Source organism: Fragaria vesca, linkage group LG6 (genome assembly GCF_000184155.1).
Source record: "Fragaria vesca subsp. vesca linkage group LG6, FraVesHawaii_1.0, whole genome shotgun sequence".
NCBI classification, from domain to species: domain Eukaryota; kingdom Viridiplantae; phylum Streptophyta; class Magnoliopsida; order Rosales; family Rosaceae; genus Fragaria; species Fragaria vesca.
In genome coordinates, this window is record NC_020496.1 from 27,154,072 (window position 1) to 27,164,825 (window position 10,754).

Below are 10,754 nucleotides of genomic sequence, written 5' to 3' on the forward strand. Positions count from 1 at the left end.
ACGTAGAACACAACGTTAATTTCCGGAATCCAAAATCTTCTTCCTCCAAGCGAAACCAATCTGGGTTTCCAACTAAATTTAAGAATTAGGGGCTGCAAATCGATCTGGGTATTCAGCAAACTTTAAGATTTTGGGGCTGAGAGGAGAAGAAGAGACGACGGAGGAGAGAGATATGACATGTAGGTGTCTTCTTTTCCATACCAATTGAATTAATTGCCATTTAAAAATGATTAAAAAAATACAAAGCAATAATTTTAGTTTAATTTAACCTCATTATTTTTATCCGTTGGATTTAAACGAGCCTAATCTAATGATAGTTGAGCAAATGTTTCATGGTCAGCTAGTGACCGTGTGAACGGGACTGTTGGACAGCTAGTCAATACGTTCTTCCCATCCAAGGCTTCCTGCAGATGTTCAAGACTACCTTGTTAAAGTTCAGACAGCTAGTCATTGCATGTTTTTTCGATGCTTCTTCCTCCTCTCCATTGTGTTGTTTTGAGGTCATGTCTGCACCCGCTCCAATTCTCGGTGAAATTAGAGTCTCCACATAGACGACTGCATAGGATGACAAACTAGTCTCAAGAATAGTCCTTTTTGTGTTCTCCTTTGGATCGTATAACACCAACTTCTTTTCATCGCAACTCATCAAAACTTTGCCATCCTCTAAAATATGTACTGGAAATAGGTAATCGCTCATATCAATATCGACATCTTTGTGCTCTCTAACTAAATTATCCTTATATACAGGCACCAGAATCTCCAAAGGAATGTGTAAGAGTTTAGTCCAAGATTTCTCAATCCCACATTCCTTCATTGCACATACTGTAAGTGTAGAATCATTGGTGTATCTATCCCTGCGTTTATCATTGGTGTATTGATACCTGCGATTGTAACAATATACAAATAGACCATTTTCAATAGTAATCCCAATTACAATGTAGACAGTAATCTTGTCCAAGTACTCTTTGTCCATAAAAGAGGATAACGACGCCATCTCTCGAAATTTCTCCTCAGCTAAATCAAAAGCTACAATCCTCGATCTCGAACCATCTAATACAGTCCTCAGATAGAACCAATCAACCGAAACAACCTATAGGATATCAGTAATTATGTACTTACAAGAGTTTAGGCGAAATCCTGGAACGCAATACTTGTGTAAATCCAAACCCTATAGCTCATTTGTTCTTATATACAAGTATCAGGGGTTTTACTGTCTTTTCAGACCCTCAATGTATTTATGACTTCAGGTCTAAGGGCCTGGGCCCAGAACTTTACAAAGAGCCCTGATCCGGTAGCCCGACCCGATTGAGCTTAAGCGAGGCCAGTAATGGCGGCTGCTTCCGGCTCTCTTTGAATGAAGAAGAAAGCGAGGGACTTGTTCAGAAGAAGCATCAGAAACTTCTTCACCGACCACCCGAAAATCATGGAACAACAGCAACAACGTTACAGTTACAACCCAACTCTGCGTTGGAATCCCGAGGTCGATTCCTACTTGTCCCACGCTTATGAACCCGACCATTTCTCCCGCATCTCCAAAGCTCTCACGTACTTCTCTCTCTCTCTCTCTCTCTCTCTCTCTCTCTCTCTCTCTCTCTCTCTCTCTCTCTCTCTCTTACTATTTATGTTTTTGGGTCTTCATTTTTTTGTGTGACTGATTTTGGGTTTGGTTTAGGCGGCCGTCTTGTTATTCATGTATAAGAGTGAACACACTCAAGTCCACACCGGATTCTGTTATCGAAAAGCTGAGAGATATTCTGAAAGGGGCTTCAATTTCCAAGTGTGAAGTTGAAGGTTTGGAGTACTTGGTGTTTGTTAAGGGCACAGGTCCCCACTCTGTTGATTACGGGTGTGATGAGGATGGCAATGTGAACCCTCCTCTTAAGGAGATTCTTGTTAGCCGGAAATGCGCCGAGGCGGTTCTTCGTGGTGCCGAGGTTATAGCTCTGTCTTGATAGTTTCGTTTGGATGTATATGTGTTTGAACTGTGCTTAGTTTAGATAGATTCTGAAAAAGGTTGTTGTTTTTGTAATGTAGGTGTATGTTCCTGGTGTATTGGCTTGCAGTGCTCATGTGGAGAAAGGGGATGAGGTGGCGGTTTCGGTGTCGGTTGAGCAGCCCGGTGCTGAGGGGGGATGGGTGGTTGGGATCACTAGAGGGACTATTCTGCAAGGTGCTGAGACAGGTAACCTTTTAATCATTTTTGATAGATGCTTAAGTGATGTTATGAGTTTGTTTTAATGATTGATAGATGTTGTTAAAATGGTGTATTGTAGATCCTTATCATTTTGAACGGAGCGGGCTGTACATCGGCAGAGGTAACGCAATGATGACTAGGTCTGGCATTTTTCGTGCTCCTGAAGGAATTGCTGTGGATTTCAGTGACCGAGTATATAATCTGCCGTCCTTTCGTGGTAGGATTCATTGATTATCTACATATTAAAACACACTATTTGGATTTTTCATCACAAAAGATGGAATCTTGATAAGTTTGCAGACCTCGAATATTATTTTGTTATGATTTTCAGGCGTTCTTGAGGGGGAAATATTTCTTCAAAATCTGCCAAGCATTGTAACTGCTCACGCTCTAGGTAATATTTCCTATTACAGTTATTGAATCAGTTTACATATGCTAGTGCTTCATAAATCATTGTTGAGCTTTGAAAGGTTGTATTTTGGTGCGTCAACGTCAAAAAAGTTAGATCATAGTTTCTGTGTTTTGCAAAGTAGTGATCTTTAGCTTCTTTGGTTTTATTTGGGGTTGTTATTTCTATCATAAAAGCATGCTTCCTTCCATAGGAATTAGCAAGATGTTGGTATCAAGCTCTGAATGAACTGTTTTGTCTTGGTGATTGTCTTATCCTCTCTTGCTTTTCCTTTTACATTTTAGATCCTCAAAAAGGTGACCGCATACTAGACATGTGTGCTGCACCCGGAGGGAAAACAACTGCAATTGCAATTCTTATGAAGGATGAAGGGGAAATTGTTGCTGCTGATAGATCTCACAATAAGGTATACTCCCTAACTAGAGATATGATAGAGACGGTGTCTCCCTTGGTTTTTTAATTTCCGAATAATGTTTAAGTCATATCGCGGACTGTAGTTCCTTCTATACGGGTTAGACTCGAGGTTCTTTAATTAAGTCATACCAGTGCAAGATGAAGTTGTTTCCATTGTTCTGTGAAGTTCAGTTTCTATAACCAGTATTCCTGCCTTCTTGATTTCTTTTGTTCAAGGCTTTTGAGTTCTCATGTTATGTACACCCACCATGTTCTCAGGTACTGGATATTCAGAAGTTGGCTGCTGAAATGGGCCTCAGTTGTATTACCACTTGCAGACTTGATGCTCTGAAAGCTGTTTGTAGTAGGAATGAATCTGATGATATAACTAAACTATGCTGCACTAACGATAATCTTGATGCAACAATTCAAGGTTTCAACTTGATGAAGTCAGAAGTAGAGAAAATTGAAGTGATTGCCGAAAAGGATCTTAAGAAAAATGGTAGGTCTGCTCTGCCCAGAAACCACCTTAAACTTGTGAAATGAAAGCAAGATCTTATATTACAGTAGCATCTTATTTATATAGTATTCCTTTCCATAACAGTGCCATGTTGTCACCCTTTCAATTTAATTCTATGCATGGAAATGGTTGTTTCTGAAATTGGAAGTTCTTTTCTTACTCAATGTCATAGTTACCAATGAAAAAGCGAATGAGAGAACTTACATTAGCAGAGCTGACATCAGGAAGGACATGCGTAGGAAACGGAATGGTCCAGGGAGAAATCAGTGCGTGGGTGGTAAGGCTGAGAAGTCAAAAGGCTTTGCTGCCAACAGCTTTGATCGGGTTCTTCTTGATGCTCCCTGCTCTGCACTTGGTTTAAGACCCCGACTGTTTGCTGGAGAGGTATCGTCTAATCCAATCATGTTCTATTTTCATTTTGTTATTTGGTCTGATTTTTGTAGTGAATTATTTTATTATTTGTCGGATTTGCATTCTCTCTTTCTAGTGCTTTACTGTGTAGTTGAGGTGTTAGATTTGTCTATTTTATTTGGGTAAGGGTACTGGAGAGTCAGCGAGTGTTTAGCAAAGTTTTATCCATTTTGCATTTGGGATCTGAGGGTTTCAAAGATAAGTTGTGTTTTAACACATCTGTGTTGGCATTATAAAGCGATATCCTAGCAATATAAAGAACCAAAACGAACCAGAAGGTTTTACTTCTCTTTTGGAGTACCTTCATTTATACGCTGTTTACAATAGATTTCACATCGGCAATATATTTCCCTGCATCACAAGTTTTAGAAGTTTTGGTTTTTAACGTACTTGAGAAGTTTTAATATAGATTTATGTATACTTGGAGAATTTGAATTTCATCTGTTGCATATTCCAGGAAACAGTTGAATCTTTGAGAAAACATGCCAAGTATCAAAGAAAAATGTTTGATCAGGCTGTTCAGCTAGTTCGCCCAGGTGGAGTTCTGGTGTATTCAACGTAAGTAGATATGCCTTCTCTTATTCAAATTGTATTAGTAGCATTGCATGATGAGTATCAAAGTACAAAGTTTGTTTCTGTCCTGTATCATCATACCCTTGAACTAAAACTTCCAATGTTGTTTCCCTCTCTAGATGTACAATAAATCCTGGAGAGAATGAAGCCGTAGTTCGTTATGCTTTGGATACCTATAAATTCCTATCCTTGGCGCAACAGGTTCGACTTGATTTTGTTTTTAGGAGGTCTTTATAGTTTACCTGTTACATATATCTCTATTGTTTTGATTGTTATCTGATTTTATATTTACTATTGACTTTGATTTATAGAACCCCAGAATTGGAGGACCTGGTTTAGTTGGCCATTTTGAATTTCCTGATGGATATACTGAGTAAGTTCTTTTCTGCAGTCATGGCTGATTGTTTACACCTATTCTTAGATGTATTATGTGCGAAATAAATGCTTCTACATCACTACATGCTTATCTTTGTGCTGTTCAGTTCAAAATAAATTGTTGTTGACCGAATTACCAAAAGAAGTTGATGAAAACAACTTCATATAAAGAACTTGACTATATATGATTGACCTCACAGGGAGTGGCTGAGACTTGGTCAGGAAGAACTTGTTCAAAGGTTTGATCCTTCGTCTCCACTTGATACAATCGGATTTTTCATTGCCAAGTTTTTAGTTGGATCAAAAGAGGCTGACTTGGAACAACCTGCAACTTGACAGAACTAAGAACTCAGGTTGTGTGTTCTCCATTTAATCTAACTCAAATTGAAAGTCAGCCAGCTAGAAAAATCTGTTTGCATCGATCTGGAATGTCACGTAAGGGGGTGTTTATTTATACTTAATAGGCTCTATATTACATAGACTAGAGAAGTTCATTGAAGTAAAACTTAGGAAGTGTATCTGTTACTTTGAACTATAGAAATAGTCACTGAATTGAAGTTTCACAATTTATATGAATTCTTAAGAATTAAAAGTGGTAAGAAGGCATTATATTAGATAATAATACACAGCAGCATTGGTGGGGTTGGCCCCTAAATTCATGCTGGTGATAATTATTTGCCCTATTCATCCCATGCATAAACAGATGGTACTTCTAGATCAATCAGCTCTCTTCCCACAAGCAATTATAAGTAACTTCATTGCTGGAGGCTCCAACTCCATTGTGCAATTGTGAGTAATCTCCCACAGTATAACCAAAGTCTATCATTCCCACCATGTCATCTGTGAACCAACCCTCTATCTCACGTAACGGATCAGTCTCCACCATCATATCTTCCATCGTTACCCATTTTGAGTTTGAGTCCGGGATGGAGCTCTCGTTCTTCATCGAAACCTCCTCGGCATTGGTCATCATATTATTAGGTTCATGATCAATGAGCTCACTCTTGTCACTCTTCTTCTCTTGATTCTCCAACTCTTCAAGCAAGTCCCACAGAATGGTTCCATCAACTTCTGTGACTTCAAAATCTTCGAACTCATTGACACCAAGAGCACACTGCAAGGTATTAGTCTCTGGGAAATCTGCAGCCATGCTTATGAAAAAAATGAGAAGAGAGTGCAGATATGAAGAATAGCTTAGAGAAATAAGAGCTTAGTTAACTGAAATTGTTGAATACTTGGTACATCCTAGACTCCGATATTGAGATATATATAGTGATGAGGGTAGGCCTCAAGTAGGCACATCGATCGAACTTTTGCCATGTCGACGAAGTAGATTTACGGCATAGGTCATAGGTCATCTTGAAAAATATATGTACCTAACATTGCTAAAATTGGTGCAAACAAATATGGGGACCAAGCACGATTGAATAAAGCAAAATGATCTGAAGGATATGGAAAATTTCCACCTTTCAATCAACATCAAACATGGAGATCCAAATCCTTTTTAGGTTTTACTTGGCTTGATTTTGCTCCGACTTTTAATCTCAAGTCTGAAGATCCCTTTCCTTTCAAGAACGTACACTTGCGAGAAATACATTGTTGAGTCATTCCGCAATATTATCTTATGAATCGAATTTTCCATTCTAGTCCCATTCAATATCTGAATTTAAATGTAATGGTGTATCACCACGATATTCTTGGTCGCCGGTAACCTTTCTAAGCACATTCACGTAGTTACCTATCATATTTAGAGCCTCCAAAGTCCAAACACCAGCGTTCACCTCCATCTCCTTATATCGAGAAATTGTTTACAAACTAGTACAAGAGTCGAATTTAAGACCTCACATTTAAACGTGTTTATATTAATTTTCCGAGAGTATTAGTTACTATACGAAAATTCATGTAAATGTAGATGTAAGTTCATCACGAAACTTGTACTTTTTCAGTACGTCTCGGGCGATTGAGATTGAAGCAACGACATACTATATATTTCCCACGTTGCATCAAATCCTCGATGATAACTAATCAACTAGCTAGTTAGATTGGTAATTTGGTACAAGTACCTCATGCACAACTTTAACCAAATTTCAGATAAAACAGTACGTCGGAGTGTGTTTTCTGGTCTCTCATCTTCCATTGCAGATGGAAAAGCAATTAGCCTAACAATGAGCATGTGCAATCTAACATATTGGCATCACACACCATGTGAAATTGAAGCTAATATAAACACGTTTTAGTTGCTTGATATTATCACATGTTATCCTACTGTTCTGGGTTACCTTCTTGGTGTCATTTTAGGCTTCAAGACTTATCATCGTGTACCTGCTTGTATAAAAAAGGTTTGATCTTTTTCCATTTACATTTGGGTTATGGTTGGCATGGAGATCCATGCTTACCAAGATGAGCATACTACCCACTTTCGGCTCTAGCTTGCTAATCTCATAGGCCAAGCAAGCATTCACCTAAACGATCGATAGCGCGAGCTTTATGATTGAGGATTTCTTATGATCGATCCTGAAACAGATCCTGGATCTTAACTGCTTTATCAGTTGAGATTTCGTATGATCGTTAAACAGATTCTCAATCTAACAAGCACTTATCAAGTTAGTTAAAGTAAGCAGGGCTAGGAAAGGCATGCAGTTAAGAGCTAGATTAGATAATTTCGTATGAACTACGACTAGCTAGGATAACAATTGACAAACTATGGCGTGAAGGGTTAACAATTGATTAGGGAGTTCTTTTACATTACATATCATATTTTGATATTGCATCCCATCTTAACTTTAGATATAGTTTACTGAATTGTGCTTTGATAAACTGTATCATACCTTTAAAAAGATGGACATCGTATCTTATCTTAAGCAAGCCTTGTTGATGATACCCAAATTCATCTGCTTGGTCTTTGAGTAGTGCAACAATTCGAGGGTGATTCATCAACTTAATCGGTATCCACACTTTCTCCGACGTCTGTTCATGATCATCGTCCCCTAATTGTTTCGCCACGATAATCACCGGAACATAACCTTTCCGGATTTTGACTGATGAAGAACAACTGCAGCTGCAGCTGCTCATACTCATTTTTGATTTCTTGAACTCCTTTGCAACTTCAAAGTGTGTGTATCCGATCACACAAGCGAAACTATATTTCTCGGTTTTTATAGCAATTAAGAAGTTAACAGCAATATTCCGACGTGCATGATCCCTTTTCACATCGATCAAAGCAGTAAGCATTTGTCTTGATTTAGTTAGTCAATTCTATAAATCTATATAGTCTAATTTTTATGGTTGATTTTGGAGAAGGGAATAGATTATGTAATGCATATATTACTGTTGATTTTGGTTAGTCAGAACTCAGAAACTAAAAATAGAAAATAGTCCATGGTTTGAATTAACTTGGGTCAGCGTGGTGCCGGCATACCGCAGCATTCAACACCTACTACTGTAAATAATTACATAATAAGCAATGATTCAATCGATTATTGTTGATCTGAATATTATTTAGAATACCTAAAACAACGTACTTACTTTCGTTATGTTCTCATTGTGTCCACATTGTCCTTGAATCAAATAAACTTTTACTTAATCGCTCTGATTAAATTTACATCTAAAGGTTGAAAAGAAAACCGATTAGCTTTGAAGAACCTTTAGCCTCAACACAACACAACGTCCATGCATGCATACATACCAACATACGTACTACATTGTCCTTAGGTTTTGCTATGTACCTACATTGCTTTGCTTCTGCAGCAACTAGCTATGGTAAAACCATTTCAATCGTCGATTCGTCCTAGCAAGTAATTATGAAATCTTATAGTTTCTAAAGCGTGATCTTGATCGATCAACTTCTGTTGTTGCATCAATCAAATATTTCGAATCTACATATAGCACAGAGGTATTTCTTATAATTAGCTACTATACTATTACTACATACTACTTGTGACTTGACAAGCTCTCTATCATACCTTTGAAGAGGTGAACATCTTGAGTAACTATCTTAAGCAAGCCCTGTTGACGAAACCCAAATTCATCAGCTGAATTTTTAAGTAGCGCAACGATGCGAGGATGGTCGAGAAGCTTGATCGGCATCCATAGTTTCTCCATGAGATCATCTTCATCGCCTTGTTTCCCCACAAGCACCGGGACATAACCTTTGCGAGTTACCTTATTACCTGATCTCTGCATTCTATAAGACTCTCAGTACTGCTAGCTGGTAATGAACTCCACATAGGCTGATGAACGAGAGCATGCAGCAGCTACTTCTCATTTTAATATCCAAACCAAAATGGAATATATTATCTTGAACATGAACTTGAACTTGTCGATCAGTTGCAATTTGCAGGCATCGTTTTCATCTTTTATTTATAGCAAGATTTAGTTAGTCACTTAGTCAAACTCATACATCAGTAGTTCAGTACAGTTTAAGGGTTGATTTTAGTGGAGGTTGGAATTTTATATTGCATGCATGATGATAATGAAATTCATTAGTTCCACCGTATATGTCCCATAGAGTAGTACAACAAAAATAAATTCAATTAGTACTCTCCGTCTTATCCATTATCATAATTCAATATTAATTTGTCTAAGATTTGGGAGATCTGCAGTCATGCCCAAATTATATATTAGATCTTTATATATCTTAATTAGCTAGCAAGGCGTGGATAGTCCATGCTTTGATGGAGATCATTGGATATTTCAAGCTGTTTCTCTCCATGTTTCATGCCGGATTACTGCAGCAGCATTGAACAAGCTTTTGTGAGTAACTGATTATTAATCGAAAGTATAACAATGCATCACGTAACATTTTTGTTTTTGTTTTGGGTAAACGGGTATAGGACTAACATCGTCCTAACCCGAAAATTTATTGATAAGATAAAAGAAAAGAGAACAATAAGGCTGGTGACTACATCAAAACCAAGCCTTAAAAAGAACTTATACAAAGCTTAGAGACTTGCTACAAAACATTGAAAACTAGAACAGTAGAAAACCGAGAGAGAAAGTACCTGATAAAAATACATTGGCACCAACATCATCATCGCCTCGTTCATGTACATGATCCCCTGTTGTATTATTCTCAACCTTATACCTTTGTAGTCAAAACTCCTTAATCACATTAACCATAAAGATCAAACACCACAAATTAAGACTTGAAAGTTCCGTCCTAGGCAACATGACGCCACATCGAAGAAAAGTAGACCAACAATTAACCATGACGAATGTAAGGAAATCCCAAGAAATCCATACGAAGGAAAGGAATAATTTCAACAGGAGGAGAAGCATGCCAAATCCAAGATGAAGAGGACATACCTAAATTGGCGAGTCTATCGGCAACAGTGTTTCCTTCACGAAGGACATGAGAACAAAAGAAAGACATTGAACGAGTTCTAGCAACACAGTTATACCACAATGTGCGTAATTGCCACGGAGGGACAAATGACGACTTAGAGAAGCATTCAACCACACTCGTAGAGTCACACACAAGCCAAACATGTTGCAAGCCGAGCTGAAATGCCAATTCTATCCCAATAATAACAGCCAAAAGCTCAGAGAAAAAAGCATTATGGTGTCCTATGAGAGTGCTAAATCCGCCAATGAAATGACCTTGATAGTCTCGAAAAACACCCCCACAAGATGCCGGCCCGGGATTCCCTTTAGCAAGACCATCAGTATTAAGCTTAATCCATGGAGACAAAGGAGGATGCCACAAAACTAACCGGATTCCTTTTGGGGCTCTTGAGGTTGGCACTACCAGAAGAAAGACTTTAGCCAACGAAAAAAAAAAAAAACAGGCCGACGAATATACTTTAGCCGATGAAATTTTCATTCGTCGGCTAAATTATATTTTCATCGGCTATAGTCAACTTTAGCCGACGAAATTAAAA

General features: G+C 38.1%; 1 protein-coding gene across 1 annotated transcript; it reads left to right on the forward strand.

Annotated features, from left to right (window-relative positions):
* Window positions 1–1,423: 1,423 nt before the first annotated feature.
* Window positions 1,424–5,315, forward strand: LOC101293999 (putative methyltransferase NSUN6-like). Its single transcript, XM_004305793.1, has 12 exons — window positions 1,424–1,545; window positions 1,673–1,934; window positions 2,035–2,182; window positions 2,274–2,411; window positions 2,526–2,588; window positions 2,888–3,009; window positions 3,276–3,498; window positions 3,689–3,900; window positions 4,385–4,485; window positions 4,620–4,701; window positions 4,812–4,873; window positions 5,076–5,315. The coding sequence occupies exons 1-12, from the start codon at window positions 1,424–1,426 to the stop codon at window positions 5,209–5,211; spliced, it is 1,671 nt and encodes a 556-aa protein (XP_004305841.1). The 3' UTR covers window positions 5,212–5,315.
* Window positions 5,316–10,754: the final 5,439 nt, after the last annotated feature.

Excerpts from the sequence above, each read along its gene's own strand:
- LOC101293999 (XM_004305793.1), top strand. The coding sequence starts at position 1,424 with ATGGAACAACAGCAACAACGTTACAGTTACAACCCAACTCTGCGTTGG. Across the intron at positions 1,546-1,672 it reads CGCATCTCCAAAGCTCTCAC|GCGGCCGTCTTGTTATTCAT; the intron begins GTACTTCTCTCT and ends GGTTTGGTTTAG. Across the intron at positions 3,901-4,384 it reads CCCGACTGTTTGCTGGAGAG|GAAACAGTTGAATCTTTGAG; the intron begins GTATCGTCTAAT and ends TGCATATTCCAG.